The sequence below is a fragment of the Trichomonas vaginalis genome, chromosome IV (assembly GCF_026262505.1).
Source record: "Trichomonas vaginalis G3 chromosome IV, whole genome shotgun sequence".
NCBI classification, from domain to species: Eukaryota; Parabasalia; order Trichomonadida; family Trichomonadidae; genus Trichomonas; species Trichomonas vaginalis.
The window spans coordinates 3,093,675-3,111,315 of record NC_067206.1 but is presented as its reverse complement, the minus strand read 5'-3'; the positions used below and the strand labels follow the sequence as shown (position 1 = coordinate 3,111,315).

General features: G+C 34.9%; 7 protein-coding genes across 7 annotated transcripts, besides 3 other annotated features; 6 read left to right on the top strand and 1 right to left on the bottom strand.

The window, feature by feature from the left end:
- Positions 1–535: 535 nt before the first annotated feature.
- On the top strand, positions 536–4,131 carry TVAGG3_0018910 (protein kinase protein; the record flags this gene model as incomplete). Its single annotated transcript, XM_001324684.2, has 1 exon — positions 562–3,570. One exon carries the CDS (start codon positions 562–564, stop codon positions 3,568–3,570), a length of 3,009 nt encoding a protein of 1,002 aa, XP_001324719.2.
- Positions 4,132–4,273: 142 nt separating this feature from the next.
- On the bottom strand, positions 4,274–7,768 carry TVAGG3_0018900 (TOR signaling; the record flags this gene model as incomplete). The annotated part of the gene is made up of 1 exon (XM_001324683.1): positions 4,323–7,763. The coding sequence occupies one exon, from the start codon at positions 7,761–7,763 to the stop codon at positions 4,323–4,325; it is 3,441 nt and encodes a 1,146-aa protein (XP_001324718.1).
- A 573-nt stretch (positions 7,769–8,341) lies between these two features.
- TVAGG3_0018890 (armadillo (ARM) repeat-containing protein family) lies at positions 8,342–9,681 on the top strand (the record flags this gene model as incomplete). Its single annotated transcript, XM_001324682.1, has 1 exon — positions 8,342–9,664. One exon carries the CDS (start codon positions 8,342–8,344, stop codon positions 9,662–9,664), a length of 1,323 nt encoding a protein of 440 aa, XP_001324717.1.
- A 270-nt stretch (positions 9,682–9,951) lies between these two features.
- Positions 9,952–9,979: a terminal%2Cinverted (terminal inverted repeat of Mariner transposon ID:TVAGG3_0018870).
- Positions 9,952–11,255: a mobile genetic element.
- Positions 10,048–11,175, top strand: TVAGG3_0018880 (Mariner transposase; the record flags this gene model as incomplete). The annotated part of the gene is made up of 1 exon (XM_051220083.1): positions 10,048–11,175. One exon carries the CDS (start codon positions 10,048–10,050, stop codon positions 11,173–11,175), a length of 1,128 nt encoding a protein of 375 aa, XP_051105069.1.
- Positions 11,228–11,255: a terminal%2Cinverted (terminal inverted repeat of Mariner transposon ID:TVAGG3_0018870).
- Positions 11,256–11,308: 53 nt separating this feature from the next.
- On the top strand, positions 11,309–13,689 carry TVAGG3_0018860 (intracellular protein transport; the record flags this gene model as incomplete). Its single annotated transcript, XM_001324681.1, has 1 exon — positions 11,315–13,684. One exon carries the CDS (start codon positions 11,315–11,317, stop codon positions 13,682–13,684), a length of 2,370 nt encoding a protein of 789 aa, XP_001324716.1.
- A 384-nt stretch (positions 13,690–14,073) lies between these two features.
- Positions 14,074–15,660, top strand: TVAGG3_0018850 (alpha-1,4-glucan:maltose-1-phosphate maltosyltransferase family; the record flags this gene model as incomplete). Its single annotated transcript, XM_001324680.1, has 1 exon — positions 14,159–15,619. The coding sequence occupies one exon, from the start codon at positions 14,159–14,161 to the stop codon at positions 15,617–15,619; it is 1,461 nt and encodes a 486-aa protein (XP_001324715.1).
- Positions 15,661–15,832: 172 nt separating this feature from the next.
- TVAGG3_0018840 (uncharacterized protein) lies at positions 15,833–17,409 on the top strand (the record flags this gene model as incomplete). Its single annotated transcript, XM_001324679.1, has 1 exon — positions 16,134–17,354. One exon carries the CDS (start codon positions 16,134–16,136, stop codon positions 17,352–17,354), a length of 1,221 nt encoding a protein of 406 aa, XP_001324714.1.
- Positions 17,410–17,641: the final 232 nt, after the last annotated feature.

Genomic DNA, 17,641 nt, shown 5'->3' with positions numbered 1-17,641 from the left:
TTGACATATCTTCGGTAAGATGGCGCGCAGTGCCACAGTACTGAAGATATGTATACTAACTATATCACATCTTATCCCGATGTAATGGCGTAAGACAGAACAGCTTTGGGTGCTGTGCAAAGAATTCTTTCTGCAAATATTGATTCAGCTTATTACAATTGTAAAACTTGAAAAATGGTTAGTGGCATTATGTCACAAAACCATTCGGCAATAGATTATCAGTCTGTGTTTTTGGTCGATCATAAAAATTTCAAGGTTATATTTTGAGATATTGATTTCCGAAAAGATTCATTCATGAATCTGAAAGAGATATTTCTGAGCGCGGAAAATTTTCTCTATTCTCAGAAAATTTTGCGGTTGACAAAATCCATGCACTCAAAATTTTATTTATAATTTCAAAATCAATTCTCAATTTTATCTTTAAAATATTCATAAGTGCAATACAGTTAATGTATTTTAAGATTTCGAGTGGAACTCAAAATTGTAAATTAAAAGTGCCAACGCGATTATATTTCTCTCAAATATATTGTTCAGTGCTAAATTCCTCCATCTTTGCTTTTTATGAACGACTTTATCTATAGCAAAGTTACAGGAATTTGTTCTCGCATATCAGTTCTTCAACAGCATGAGATGACGACATTTGTACACTGTTCAAAATTTAACTCTCTCATACAAGCATTTAAAGATTTAATTCCTTATTTAGAAAAATTTATTCAAGAAAACACAAACACGTTCAATGGATCCACAATGAAGCATTTTAGCAATATAGAAAATGTTGTCGATGAACTTATTCAGCTTACTATTCAATCATCCCACGATTCTTTCGTCCGATTTGTATTAGCGAGCTCTACATTAGAAGTATTCGACCAATTCTTCTCAATACGAGATACGACAATCAAATCTTTAAAAGCTTTAGGGATGAATCAAGCAGCTTCAATTTTCGAGCTTACTCCAGACAGGCTCATTTCTCAAGATCAAGTTGATCTCAAACACATTGCTACAATCATACAGCAAATCGAGACAGACTACGATTTAAACCAAAGACAAGATATCTCTGATGCAATTAAAGCACGATATATATCATTGCAACGCAAAAATATACGAACAGCAGAAACAGCCAATAATTTTGTAAACATTCCTGCACTTCCTGATTCAGTCGATCTTGTAATAAAACACGAACAAATTCAATACGAAAAAGAAATCGGTCATGGCTACAGCGGACGAGTATACGAAGGATATATCGTAGGACGTCCGGAAAAGGTCGCTATAAAGGTCTTAAATGGCTCAGATACAAACGGAGCAATGAGAAGGTCTTTACGCACAGAAATTACCACATTAAGTACATTATCACATCCATCAATACTTAAACTACTCGGATATACACTCAAATCTCCTTTCTGTCTCATTATCGAATTATTACAAAACGGATCTTTGGCCGATTTCCTTAAAAACAGGCCAAATGAGCTTACACCGACAGACAAAACCCTTATTACTATCGACGTCGCACGCGGCATGCATTATATCCACGAAAAAATGTTAATTCACCGCGATTTGAAAAGTTTCAATATTCTTTTAGATTCTAACAAAAGGGCCAGGATATGCGACTTTGGCTTTGTTAGAGTTGATTCTTTCGAACCTTCTACCGGAATGATCGGTACACCACAGTGGATGGCCCCAGAAGTGATGATGTGCTCACCAATGTATGATAACAAAGTCGATGTTTATTCGTTCGGAATTGTTTTGTGGGAAATGCTGACAAATCAACCTCCATATGCAGGAATTCCCGTACAAAGGCTGCCAACATTGATTGTGAAGAACGAATACAGACCAGAGATACCAGAAGGAACTCCTCCAGCTCTTGCAGGCCTAATAAAAGATTGTTGGAGCTCAGATCCAACGAAAAGACCTTCTTTTGCTGAGATATTGACCAAGTTATATGACCCAGCATTCCATTACCCGGGTACTGATGAAGAAAAACTCTGGTCTTTGACTTCAAAAGATTGTAATTTCGTTACACACTCATTATCCATCTCAAAACTTGCTGTCAACCTTCATAAAATAGATGATGAAACAGAGGCACAGCAATCTTTGGTGGAATTAAAAGAATTATTAAAGGAAGATATTTCTCCAACATACAAAGCGATATGGCGTGTTGAGAAAATGGCTTCTGTTGCATTGAGAATCATAACTTCCTGTCCGGATATATTAGTTGAATATGGAACTTTTCTGAAATCTTTGATTTCGTATATGGCCAACGTTCCATCGAACTGTCTTCATCTTCTCCTTTGTCTGATACATGAGTACTTGCTTTCCGATACAGAAAAAACGAAAGTTGAGTACCAGGAATCAGGAGCATCGAAATTCATCGAAGAGATGATGAATAACGAGCAGGACAGTGTTGCTTCAGAGGCTTTATCAATATTTTCTATGCAGTTAACTGAAGATTCCATCAACAAAGAGTTATTTATGAAGGTAACTTCATTTTGTAAGGGAATGAAGGCTCCTCTCAACATCAGAGAAAAAGCTGTTGATACAATCATCATGATGTACGAGAAGAAACCTGATTTTGCGATCAACAGTCCGAACTTCTTATTCCATCTCCTCAGTTTCGGCATATTTACACCTAAAGTACTCGATGTAGCACTCAAATTAAGCGAACAAGTCAAGAGTTGCGTACCAACTTCCACAATTACTCAACTTTTGATTGCATACGACAATTCTCAACGGAATTCCAATCTAACGGTGATCACTAAATGTATCACTAAGCTTCTTACGCGATTTGAAATACTCAGAAGTACAATTTGTTTAGATTCTTTGCTTAGATTATCAGAAGATTTTCCATTGACAGCTCCTTTCTTCTCAGAGTTTGCCCAGTACTCGAAAGAGACAGGAGAATCCCTCTTCACTCGCGATATCATCACTGCTCTCTTCCAATCCGTAAAAACTAATCCGAAATGCATCGACGCGATCACGAGATTTGCGGCCACTACTCCACAGTTGGTCACTTCACATCTACCTGTAGATTCAAAGGACACAAGTAGAGTTCTCAAATTGTACACACAGATTCCAGAAGCTTGTACAAATCAGAAACAGGCGTACGAAGCAATTAAAGACTCCATTGGAGGCCCTGATGAAGCCATTGCATGTACATTGTTAAGAAGTTTCGAACTTTCTGATCATTTGATAAGAGAAACAAATTTACACAATACTATTATACAAAGAGTTGTTTCTATACCATTAGATGAGAGTGGTGTCCAGAAACTAGGCGAAAACGTTCTTCCTGCCTTGTTGGAGATGGTTTGTTGCCTCAAAACTAATTTCAATGAATACAGTGAATGTGTTCCAGTTTTGAAGCATCTGATGAAAGGAAACTATAAATGTGCTGGTCTTGCTACAGAAGTAATCAGAACTTTCCAGATTTACAGCCAAAGTGGCGCAATGAGTGCTTCTTTGTTCTCTAAGAACGCAAAAAGACACTCTTCGACACAACCAACACCTGTAATGGTTAGATCTCTTTCAGTAAGCGGTCCTAGAAGAAGAAGTCAAGATGATCCACTTACAGATACTTGATTTATGCGATTTTTAATATTATTTGTTGTTATTGATTTTATTTTTATTATATATTATTTAATACCATGTAATTTTATTATTATATTATTTGATATTTTTGTAAAATATTGAATTATTTGTTTTTTGCTTTTATAAACGTTTATTTTATAAAAATTGCTTTATACTTTGTTGCTTCTTTGATGTTGATGACTAAATTCAATTTCATAAAATTGCTTGTTCTTCAATGAAATACAATTTTAACAAGGTGGCATTTTAACATAGCAGTTTGTGGTAATAAACATGCATCCTAATGCATTTTTAATGTTTGACTTCAATAAAAATAGGGATTAAAAATAGTCCAACCATGAACGAGTTTCTATGTGACTGTTTCAGCACCAAATGGATTTGGATCCTTGGGTATAGTAAATTATACAATAACACAACAAATTGTTTTAAACCGTAATATAATGATCTATATGTACAAAATTTAAAGCTGCCGCAATATTAGATTAATATTGAAATTGTCAACATAAAAATTCTAATCGACAATCTTTATTGTTTTTAACTAGCAGACCATTCAGAAGGATCCCACACTATAGAATAAAAGCTCTAACCAATTAACTTATGCCCTTACCAATTCAATTTTGAACAACAACATCCATATTTTCAACAAAAAGAAACAGATTTTTAAGATATATTCTAAGAAAAAACGAAAAATCAATAACGAATTTTAATTTTTTACAAGGAAAATAACATAAATTATATAAATAATATTACTGTATAAGGTTATAACTATGAACATCTCCAGAGTGTCCGAAGAAAAAGACAACAGGGTATTCTTCACTCATCACGAAAGTACTTCCTGGTTCTACAGGTGATTGCAGTTCATGTGTTACAGACAAATCATCTCTGCAAACGAAAGGTCTCAAATTTGGTGGAGACAAAACGAAGAAAGGATCTTTTTTGTGGACAGAAAACTGTGCAATTCCTGGTGTATATTTATTTCCGCAAGTATTCATTACATTTGTTTTTGCGTCATACACCAATGTTCTTCCGTTTTCGCATGCGCAGTAAATCAATCCTGAATTAGATCCAGTGATTGAAACAATTTTACTGTCCAAATTCATTTGCAACTGCTTCTCAACACCTTGTTTTGTATCAAATGCTCTGACACTTCCGTTTTCGAATCCAACAATTACTAATCCTTCCAAAGTTGCATGCGAATACATTGCAGAAACCTTTGCCTTGCAATCCATGAAAGAATACTCTCCAAGCAACAAACCAATTGATGCATCCCATGCAGAGATTCTTCCATTGCCTCTGACAATGAAAAGATACTTTCCTTTGCTGTGAATAAATCCGGTGTCTTTAGCTCTTGATGGTTCAACACACCATTGCTGAGTAATTATTCCACTGTGTGCATCAATGATTGAGCAAACTCCTTCATCAGATAATGTTGCAACATTTGTTGAAGATCTGATGAAAATTGCACAGCAACTCACAACATTTCCAACATTGAAATCTCTATGAGATTGAAGTGTTTCATCATATATTCTGAACACTTCGTCTTGGCAAGAAACAGCAATAGATAAACCACCAGGAACAACAGTAGAACATCTTGCAGGAGAAGGTAAATTACATTCAGCTCTTAACTGTAAATGTGCTGAATTTAAATCGAAATTGCCGTAATCTCTCGTGTATCTTCTTGTTCTCGTGAAAGAACCACTTCTATTTCTTGGTTCTGTGAACAATGCTGATGTACAAACTTGCATCAAATGGCTTGATATCTGTGGAATGTCTTCTTCATTTTCTTCATCTTCGTAATCTTGTTTTCCATCAAGCATCTTCAAAGTGTTTTGGTAAAGAATCTGTCCTCTTTGAGAGATCTTTGGTAAGGCGTCTTTTGATAGTTTCTGGATGATAACAACCAACAAATTGCTTGCGATCTTTTGGAAGTCATCTGATTTTGCAATTTCATCGATTTCTTTTGCCAAAATAGTGAATTTATGGATTGGCAAAATTGTTTTGTTCTTTGACAAGAAAGATGAAATCAAATTCTTGTATGTATCAAATTTGGTGCTACATAATTGTTGATCATAAAATCTTACAATAGATTTATGATTAAACTCCAAATATTTGTAGACAAACTCCAACAAAGCGAATCTTACATGCATGGAAAGATCGCTGATTGTTGTACTTACATGTAGCAACAAAACAGAATTAGTGAATTCATCATTCTGTTGCAAGAAAGATGACAAAGCCAAAACACTTGATGCTCTAACTTCGTAAGCATCGTGATGCAAAGCAGCTGCGATTTGTAACTGCAAAGGAAAGTCTTGTATCAAAGAAGACTCAATTGGAGAATCAGCGAAAGAAACAGCAATGAGAATCAATAACCATGTCAATAAGAATGGACCACTCTTCTTCATCGCGTTGAATAAATTGGTCATGAATGGTTTCGTGCAAATGATTTGTCTGACACTTTTAACTCTGTCTAAAGAGATAACTAAGAAAGCGCAGATCAACCCTCTTGTTTCTTCTTTGATTTCATCATTAAATAAGTTACTTGTCAGTTTGGAAAAGTCACTTAATGGTGAAATTTCTGTGACTAACTTGGAATCTTCGTTTGCTAGTAAAAGTAACAAAAATACAATGTGATGGGCTTCTGGACCGAATTCTGTCAGTCTCTGAGCACTTTGTCCGTACAAAAATGGTGTAACTAATCGAGAAGCGTACTCTGTACCACATGAAGCGTATTTAGCAAGCAAACTGAACGCATGAGAACATGATTGATCGGAAAATGGGGCGTGGCAAGCAACTGTCAACAGAGGAAGTGTTGCTTCGTCCTCTCTGTTGCTCTTAAGAAGACTTTGGAGCGATGTCAAACAGCTGGAAAAGAAATCTGTTGAAAGAGGAGGACGTGGAGTCTGTGTAGAAGTGATCCAGAGGTCTGCGGCTGATGTCCATTGCTTCCACATTGGATTGCGGTTCATGACAGGAAGCTGTGGATGGATTTGCGGGTGGACATTGAAATCATGTAATAAATATCGGGCAAGAACGAAGTTTCTGAAGAAAAGAGAGGTGATTTTTTCTTTTCTGAATAATTTGGTGAACATATTTGGTGGTAATGTCTGTGCAGCTATTGCATCAATGGTGGCAGACAAAATTGAAGACAATTGTGCATGGTCATGTGATTCAAATGTAAATATATTCTTAATATATGATAGTAATTCATCTGGATTTGGAAAAGAGAGGCTGTAGTAGTGAATAATATGAAATAAAATTGCAGTTGGTACTGGTGACATGAGAATTGATGAAAAAAGATCGCGGGGAAGGCGAGTATCAATGGGAAGCTCTTCGCCTACATCAGTTGCACACATGCAGTAGTAATCTGTCCAGTCAACTTGTCGAATATAAGCTGTTGTCTGTACAATTGGCGATGTTGGTACCGACATGTATTTTTCTTGATTCTTCTTCGATATTTTCTGGAAGGTTGGAAGAACTGCCGCTGCATTATCGCAATCAAAAATGTACCATGATGGAGGTTTTAAGCCAGAAAAGATCGTTTTAAGTGTAACAGGCGATGGTTGAAATGTTAATGGATCTGATGCGTAAATATGTTCAGCAGTTATTGTTGGATATCCAAATCCGACATATTGAAAGATAATTCTGCCTGTTGGTATATCACGCCTAATTTGAGATATTTGCGCGAGTTTTTCTGATGAAGGAGGGCAATTTGCGGCAAATCTGATTTGATTTCTTAAATTTTGATATGCAGACTTATAAACTGAGTATAATGATTTAGGATCGATAGATGATGTTGAAAGAGACCAAGCGAAAATAGGAGGACGTGAATTTATGTAGTCTGATTGTAGAAGCTTATATTGTATAGGACGAGTCATGCTAAATATAACGCATTCAATTGGATCTGGATCAGGGTCTATTAATTCCTTTTCTTTTCGTAAAGTTGCGATTTTATCTAATGAATTAATAAAAGTAAAAACATTTTGAAGATTATTACCACCAAAATATGGATCAATCATTTCGAGTTGTTTCTCAATTGGTTGTCGTAATCCGTTTTGTGAGCTAAATAACGATGAAGATTTGGCATTCAGAAGAGAATTTCCTTGTAATTTCATATCTTCGGATGTTTCACCTTCGGAATAGTCATAATCTGATTGCTCGTTGAATTTCATGTTCTCAGTCCTATGCATTTTTATGAAATTGAAATACGGTTTTTTTTTCACAAGAATTTCTCCAACATCCGTGAATATATATCTTTAGAAAGTCATATCATATTACTAGATAATTTTTTGAGCAAGAGGCTAAATTGGGACATTTCGAACTTTCAATAGAGCTAGCAAAAAATATCATCTATACCAATAGGAGTTAATCCAACAACTCTCATTCCTTCTTGATGTATTCCTATTCTGTTGATTCACATCATCTATTTGACAATATTAATTTTTAAATTCTTATATTACTCAGCAGCTCGTGCTCGGATCATGCTATAATAACAAAAATTTTCTAAGCTAAACTGATACACATAAAATCATTATTCTATATTAAAAACTTCTCTTTCGATAATGCATGATACCAAATATTGACTCAACAAACATAATTATGCTTTGACAATCTCTAAGATTGTATAGTCAATGATATTGTTCTGAATTTCTAATTGTTAATTTTTGATATGATAAATTGTACAGGAGAGTTTGAATATTAATGAAATTTTATAGAGCTTTAAGACATGTTGTGTTAGTTTTCTTTCAGATGATATCATATTGCATTAATGATTCCAAACAAAGAATCCATTATAAACCAAGAGACGAATTCTTGCCAATTAGACGTTGAAACTAAAAATGAAACGAACTTCACAACACATAAACTTGTATTTGCTCAGAATTCGAACTTCCTTAATTTGGTAATTCAAACAATTAATGACACAGCTAATATAACTATATTAAATGACATAGACGATTCACTTAATGAAGCATCCGAGCAACAGAATAACGAATTTTCGCTCATTTTCCCGTATCAAGATTATTTTCGTTTTCTTTTAGAGATAGATGACCAATCACAGCTTTTAATAGGACTCAATTTCTTTGCTAATGTAATAACGCACAACTCAATATCTTTTCAACAGTTTTTAAAGGAAAATTTAGAGAATTTTTTGAACTTTCTATTAACTCAACTTAATTCAGAGGAAGAACCAATAATAATAGTTATAATCCATGTGATTGCTATTCTTTCATATCAAAGTTCAGATTATTTAAAATTTTTTATAGAACATGGTGTTCTTTCATTTATTCCACAAATACCATTTAACTCCGATGTTCTTTCAATAATTTCCTATATGTATTCACGTGGATTTGCACCAGCTTCAGCAGTCCTTCCATTTTTTGAATATGGGATTGAGTCTCAAAATCCAAATAATATTGAGTGCTCATTGGCATATCTAACAAAAATATGTCTAAGAGAATCTGAAGAGGATTGCACAAATGCACTTTCAATAATATTGAAAAATATTTCTATAATATTGTCGTTTGGATTAGATCAAAATGAAATAATTTCTTCATTTTATGCGCTTATATCAATAGTTGATGGCGATTTTACTTCTTGCTTAGAACTTATTTATAATCATGCAATTAATTTAATTGATGCTTTAATCAAGATGAACAGTAACGATATTACAGAGTATTCAGATGTAATTAAATCAATTGCACAGTTTTTCTCAAAATTCAAAGATAAAGTTACAATTTCAAATGAGATTTGCGATTTCATGTATAATGCTTCTAATGTACTTCCATTTGAAGCATCAAAGTCTTGCATTTCATGCTATTTTGATTGTATTAATCGAAATAGAGATTTTTCACCAGAAGTATTAGAAAGGGCGAAACACTATGCTGCTGATCCATCTGTTATGATACACAGCTGTAATTTTATTTACGATCTATACACAATCAACCCAAATAATCAGGAAATATTAAGCACATTAGAAGAACTATTAATTATTGTACAGGAATTTATTGATGATGAAAATCCAAAATTTGCAGAATTTGCGGAATTATTCTGCGAAAATGTTTCAAACATTCTAGACAATCATGAAAAATAGTTTCATTTGTTGTGTTTATTAAATATACCCATTGCATATGAATAAATATGTATGTATTAAACATTTTGTTTGAAATTTTCATGTAATAGTAGAGTTCAATCAAAATTCTCAGAGAAGAAATGCTATCAAGCATATGGAGGTTTATCTTATCTCATAAATCATGAATATATAGTAATGATTTACGATATTTATATTTAATTATCATCATTGACAGCCATTTCTATAAGGAATATAATCATTTCTAAGTAAGAGATTTGCGTTCTTGAACTACAGCCTATTACAAAATATAGGGTGTCCAAAGGTGCGTTTAGCACAGCGCTCTATATGAGACTATTAAAGGAGATATATGCTGATTATAAATATATAATAAAAAATATGAATATATGTATATGATGAGTATGTTGTATTTTGGCGCCATGCCGGGATATAAAATGAATTTTGAGACAAGAGGCGGTTTCGCGGGAAATTTTGGCGGGATTTTTTTCATTTTTTTAATGAATCATAAAGAAAACATCCTCGCTCTTGCAAAAAAATGCAAAGACTGTAAAAAAATCTACGAGACATTGGTAAAATGCTTCGGTATGGATGCTCCTAGCTATTCCACTGTAACGTATCATGTTAGGATGTATCACTTCATGAACAAAAAGGCGCCCATCATAAAAATTGACAAAAAATCGCCGGATCAAAGAAAAATCAAAGCAATTCTTCAAGCGCTAGATGAAGACCCAAGAGCATCACTCAGAAGGATAGAGGAGATGACAAAGATACCACGTACAACAGTCAGTTATTATCTGCACAATTATTTGAACTACAAACTAGCGTATACACGTTGGGTTCCGCACAACCTTAATTCAGTTCAAAAAAAATCTAGAGTCCAATCTTCGAAAGAGCTCCTCTCTATATTGGGTGCGTATCAATCCAAGAAGTTTCGCTTTTTAGTAACAGGGGACGAGTCTTGGTTTCAATATGCAACAGAAGCCAAAATCATGTGGATCCCGAAGGATGAAAATCCGCAAACATTCCCGAAGAAAAAAATTGACACACCAATGATGATGTTGTCGGTTTTTTGGGGCGTGAATGGCATCATCGCAATTGATATTCTTCAAAAACCTAATACGATGAATGCTCAGTATCTAATTGACAATGTTCTTACTCAAATTATCAATTCTGATGAGTTTGAGAAATCCAAACAACAAAAACAAAAGTTTGCAATTCATTTTGATAATTCAAGAGTTCACAAAAGTCATAAGGTAATGAATTACTTGGTGGAAAACAATGTCAAAGTTGTTCCAAACCCAATTTATTCACCTGATATTGCACCCTCTGACTTTTATTTATTCGGCACGCTAAAAAAGAGAGCTGAAGGACGCGAATTCGCGAGTCCAGATGATCTTGAAAATTTTGTAAGAGAGCAATTTGAGCAATTTTCTCATGATGATTTAAAGCGTGTCTTTCAAGCCTGGATCGATCGCTGCGAACGCGTGATTGAATCCAATGGTGATTATATTTAAATAAACTTTATATATATGTAACTTGTTTATTTCTATTCGCAGTATTCAGGTTTGTGCTAAACACACCTTTGGACACCCTATATTACCATTTTCCATTTCATTTTTCTATCCGAGAGAATATTTTTTTCAATAAAAATCAATGACTCAGCCTCTCAACGAATTTATCTGTGCAGTTCGAATTGCAGACAATATCGAACAAGAAAAATTCATTATCAGGACTGAGCAAGCTCAGATTCGTGCATATTTAAGGAAATGTACTCCTGAAATGAGACCAAGAATCGTCTCCAAAATTATTTTCCTTGATATGCTAGGAGAAAACCCTGTTTGGGGACAGATGGAAGCAATTACATTAATGACCGATGATCGCTATTCATATAAACGAGTAGGATATATTGGCGCAGCAATTTTATTAGACGAATCAGCTGAATTAACAATTCTTGTTACACAAACATTAACAAAAGACCTTCAAAGTACAGATCCAAATATTCAATGCCTTTCTCTCGCTTTTATTGCAAATCTTGGTTCTCAAGAATGCTGCAGATCAGTTACAACCCACGTACAAAAGCTTCTTAGCAGTATGAACCCAGCTGTACAGAAGGCTGCAGGAATGGCTGCTTGCAGGATTATTTCAAAGAATCCTGACTTGGCAGAATCCTTTAAGAATTCTGTTCAATCACTTCTGAACTCAAGTTACCATGGTGTCATTTTGGCAGGTATGAACTTGACAATTCAGATGATGAGAGCTGAACCAAAATTAGCTCAGATCTGGCATCAATTTACGATTCCATTCACAAAAATTTTGAAGAGCCTCGTTTATACTCGCCCATCTCCAGAATTTGCTTCTGGAATTTACAATGATCCATTCATGCAGATCAAAGCAATGCAAGCCCTTGCAATGCTCAAGAAGGAGAACGATGAACTCGAGACAATCCTTCAAAGCATCATTTCTACAACAGAATACAAACGAAATACAGGCAGAGCTCTTTTATATCAGGCTGTTGAGACAGTCTGCGCTATCACGAAGAAGGCTTCATTACGTGGTCATGGTTTCAACCAAATTGGCCGTCTTCTCTCCTTGAAAAATCCAAATATCTTATATTCCGCTTTGTCAGCTTACGCCAGAATTCTTACCAACGATCCACGTCTTATATCGAGAGGTGGCGCCGATTCCATGGCCATCCAACGTTATAAGAACGCGATCGTCAAATGCCTCGATAACAAAGATCCTTCAGTCCGCCGCAGAGCTCTTGACGTCATCTCCGCTCTTATTGATGAAAAGAACGTCGAGACTCTCATTCCAGAAATTCTTGGATTCGTCAAATTATCTGACAGCGAATTCCGAGCAGAATTAATTTACAAGATTTACACAGCCACTCAGAAATTCGCTCCCAACCTCGAGTGGAACTTCGATACAGTCCACAAGATCCTCATTGACTCCGGAAATTATGTCAACCCAGATATCATTTCATCTTTCTGCGAATTGATCACAAAGAACCCATCAATACACTCTCACGCTGTTTCTAAGCTTTCTGAGAGTATTTTCCATTACAACGAGAACCAAAGTTTGATTCAAGTTTCAGCTTTCGTTATTGGCGAATTTTCAGAAGATCCAAAGATTGTCGATGCATTAGTTAAAGTCCTTGCTCTTCCACAGACTGTCACGGAGACAAAACTTTACTTAATCACCGCGATTTCGAAATTAGCTGCCAGATTCAACGACGTCAAGCAGTTAGTCATAGAAACACTTACTGATACAGTTAAGAGCAACACATTGGAAGTACAACAGCGTTCTGGCGAAATGTTGAAGATGTTAAGTCTCGGACAAGTTGGCGAACAATTGTTAGCTCCGATTGCAATTGGCCACGATACAGAACTTGATGAGAAAGCAGTTGCAATCAAAGAGGGAACAGAGAACTCCAAAGCAGATGATGAAATGCTTCTCAACATTCTTGACACAGCTCCATCACAACAACAACAACAAAAGCCACAACAATCAGCTCTTGATCTTCTTGGACTTGGAACTCCATCAAATCCACCTCCAACTAATCCAACACCATCAAATCCATTAGATCTCCTTTCTCTTGCTCCTTCTCCATCTCCACAACCTCAAAAACCAGTTCAACAGCCAGTACAACAACCAACTGCTCCACAACAGCCAGTTCAACAACAAGCTCCACAACAACCTCCTCTTCAGTTAGTGATGCAGGATGTTGCAATCAGAGCATTGACACAAGTGAATAAGTCTGATCCGAGACAGATGATGCTTAAAGTCACTGCCATTTCTAAATCAGACAAGACATTCACTAACTTCCAGTTCCAATTCCAAGCATCACCTGCTTGCCAGATCAAAGTTCAAGCACCAGATGGAAACGTTGTTGGACCAAACAAACCTGTTTCAGTCATTGTATTCCACTTCAATCCACAGAATGTTCCATTCGCTCTAAATGTCAAGGTTTCATATTACTATGGTGCAATGCCAGTTACAGATGCTGGCGTTCTTAAATATTAAGTAAAAATTTATTGTCATATTATCGTATAAAAAAAGCTATCATTTATTTTTTTGAATAATAGATTCTCAAAAAGAGCGAGCTATTGATGCTTGGTATTTATACAAATATAAATAGGTATTTATATGCAATAATAACTGAAGTGAGACTCAATTATAATGCTGCACAAAATTATAACTACATTCCTAAAAGATCATTTCACAGTATAATTCTATACAACATTTATTCTTTCTTCAAGTCTTGTTTCGGCAGGTCAGGCAATAAAAATGTGAAATTAGGAACGATAGATGACTAAAAATACGACATTTGCATACTTTTACTAAGGTAAGAATAATGTTAGGAATTATAGTTCCATATGAACAAGAAGAGAGTCTGATCTCGAAAAGAAAAAGAAGGAAATCAATTTTATATTTTCTTAGAGGTTCTAATTCAATCCCGATATTATGTTGTCACGTTTTATATAAAATTTTTGAAGAATGACTTCATTTCAACCTCCTACAAACTTGCTTGAAATCACAACGAGACCATATTTGTATGGTCTATCGAAGAAAATCGGAAAGCAAGTAAAAACATTTAAAGATATTCCAGAATCAGAATTCAAATCTTGGAAAGACAAAGGTTTTCAGTGGATTTGGTTCATGGGCGTTTGGCAAGTTGGTGAATTCGGTCCACACCATGATAGGACTGACCCAGGACTTAAAGAAGCATTCAATCATCATCTTCCAGGATGGACTGATGAGGATGTGATTGGTTCACCATATTCTATTACTGAATACAAGCTTAATAAAGAGCTTGGAACAGAGGCTGATCTCAAATGGCTTCGTCAGAAACTTCATTCATATGGAATGAAATTAATGGTTGATTTTGTTCCAAACCATTCAGCATGCGATGCTCCAGAAATCAAAACCAAACCTAACTTTTACATTCGTTGCCCACAAGGTGAAAATCCAGATAAATCAAAATATTTAGAAAACGGAATTGCCTTTGGATGTGGAATGTGGTGTTCTCCATGGACAGATGTTGCACAATATAACTATGCTGACCTCAAATTCAGAAAACATCAGATCACAGTTCTCAAATATATTGCATCTGTAGCTGATGGATGCCGCTGTGATATGGCTCATCTCATAATTAACGATGAATTCTGCAACTACTGGCAAAAGGAGCTTGTTTCATGGGGATATGCAAAGCCATCTACGGAATTCTGGGAAGAAGCAATATCAGCTGTTAAGAAACAATATCCAGATTTCAAGTTTATGGCAGAAAGCTACGGAGATGTTCTCGGAAAACTTCATCATTATGGATTCGACTGGGCATATGACAAAGATCCTCTTGATAAGTTATATGCTCATGACATGGATGGCTACCAACACTATATTGCTAACCATTCTGCAGAATTCTTCTCAAAGACTGCTCATTTCACCGAAAATCACGATGAACCAAGAACAGTTGAGAAGTTTTGGGATTGGCATCCAGCAGCAATGTGTGCAGCTGCAACACTCCTTACATTGCCGGGTGTCAGATTCTTCTTCCAAGATCAATGGCTTGGTTACAAGAACAGAATTGCTGTCCATCTTCGCCGTGCAGTTGATGAAGAACCCAAACCACATATTGTGGAATTCTACAATGTTCTCTTTGAAGTTTTGAAGAAAGACGCTCTTCAAAATGGAAAATTCCAACAATTATGGGTTAATGGCTCATCAACGATCCCATGCTGGAAATGGTCAACTGACAAGCAGAATATAATTATTGCTGCTAATTTTGGCGAAAACAAGACAGGTGGCTACTGTGTTATCAATGATTTTCCTGGAAATGGCGAAGTAGAAATCAAGGAGCTTTTCTCTGGCGAAATCTACAAGAGAAATGCCGAAGAAATCAGATCAAGCGGTCTAATTATTGTATTGGAGCAATATCAGGTTCAAATCTTTGAGTATTAAATTATATATCGGCTTTTTAACATGATAATAAAATATATATTTTAACATGCAGAAAATATGTTTAAGATAGCTTTTCTTCAATACACTGTATTTATCAAAATATTATCAGGAATTATTATAACAATGCATAGGTTATGTGTAATGACCCATCATAACTTTTTATAAAATCCATGATATTTCATAAAATGGTCCATTATATTTAATGTTTTTCTTCGCTGCATTCTCCATTTCACAAAAATTTCCAAATGTATCAATTTCATTTGGAGCAATTAATACTCCTTTCAATCCATATATGAGTGCTACTCTTCCAGGATTTCACACATGCCAAAATGAAAAATTCAATATTCAATACTCGCTAACAGAGAGAAAAATACTAATTCCTTTCAATGAATCAGATAACAAAGGCGTTTTCCATTATACTCACTGTAAAATACTTATAGATGATCAATTTATTAAAACAACAAAGAAAGTTTTGAAGCCAATGTCATTTTTAACATTTTACTTCAATAATATTATGACTCATGTTCCGTTTTTCTCTCCTAGTAAAGATCAAAACATGATTTTTACAAATTTTGATATCGAATTACCAGCAAATTACAAATCAAGTAACAATTTCTCAGTGCTTCCAAGTGATCTTAAAGAAATCAAAGTCGGAGAGATCATAACTATTACATTTTCAGCACATTTTCACGAAATGAGTGAAATAGAACAACAAACAAACATTTTCCCAGAGATACTTATATTTATATCCGCATTTTTCTTACTTATTTCATTCTTTATCGCTTCTTACTACAGAAAACACTTCAGCAGAGGAGATTCAATTGCCCCGTCTGAAGTTTGGATCAGAAGTAAAGTGCATACAGATATTGCATTACTGGCATCATCCGGCGGAGTCATTGTTTTTACTTTAATAATTTTTACAAAATTAATTGGAAATTCTGAGGTTTCGAATACTCTTATATACACATCCTTATTTATCTCAATGGTTGTTATATCCATTCTTCGTCTGGTGTTCTCAATTCCTTTTGGAGAAAATTTCGAATCTGCAGATGTTTTTTCAGCGGTTTTACTTATATATACAGTCAGTATAGCACCACAGAGATTTTTACAAGCCTCAACTCTGTTGTTTGGCTGCTTTAGAGGACCAAATGTTTTATCAACAATTCTTGGTGACTCTACGTTCTTATTTTTCTCATTAGTATTTGCACATTGTCTATGCAAGTCATACAGAAGAATTGTTAAGGCTGAACCAGTCAAACAAAGTGCAATTCCGAAAGAATCAATCAGAACTGGTTCTCCAAGCACATTTTTAACATATTTGATGTCATTCTTAGCATCAGTCATCATGTTCCCTGCTATCAATGACATAATTTCTTCTTCTTACAACAATGTTTTTCCAAATTATTTCTTAATTTCGGCATCTGCAATCATGTACGTCACAGCTGTCTCTATTCCAGCTATTAAGAGAATGGCTAACTGTGTTATCCTAAGTTGTCCGTTCTGGGTGCCTGCGAACATGGCAGAAGGAGCTTGGACAACTCTTTTCTGTTTTATTTTCACGATTTTCTCTGTTTACTTAAATGGAGCTTATCAATCATTTGCAGCCATTTTGAACATCGGTTGCATTGTTGTTGCATTAATGCTCTCAATATTCTGCATTGGATTGTTTGGATCATTATCATTTAGCTTCTTGTTTGCAGCAACAACTTTCCAATACCCTAATTACAAAGTTTAAATATATTTTTTGTTTTTTATATCTCAAATAAAGCTTATGTAATATTTCAATTGCATATCTCCTTCAATTCTTTTTCTTGAATTTATAACATGGATTATCCTCTCAACTTTGATATTGAATTCATGCATTTTTGGCCATCTTTATCTTGTTTTCCGAAGTTCTTAAGAGGAAACCATCAATAACACAATGTACTCCACATAGCCTGTTGTTAACATTGTTTATATTTCCCTAGAATGTAAGGCTGGATCCTTGAAAAAAGGAATCTTAGAGCCCAAATAAATTGTGAA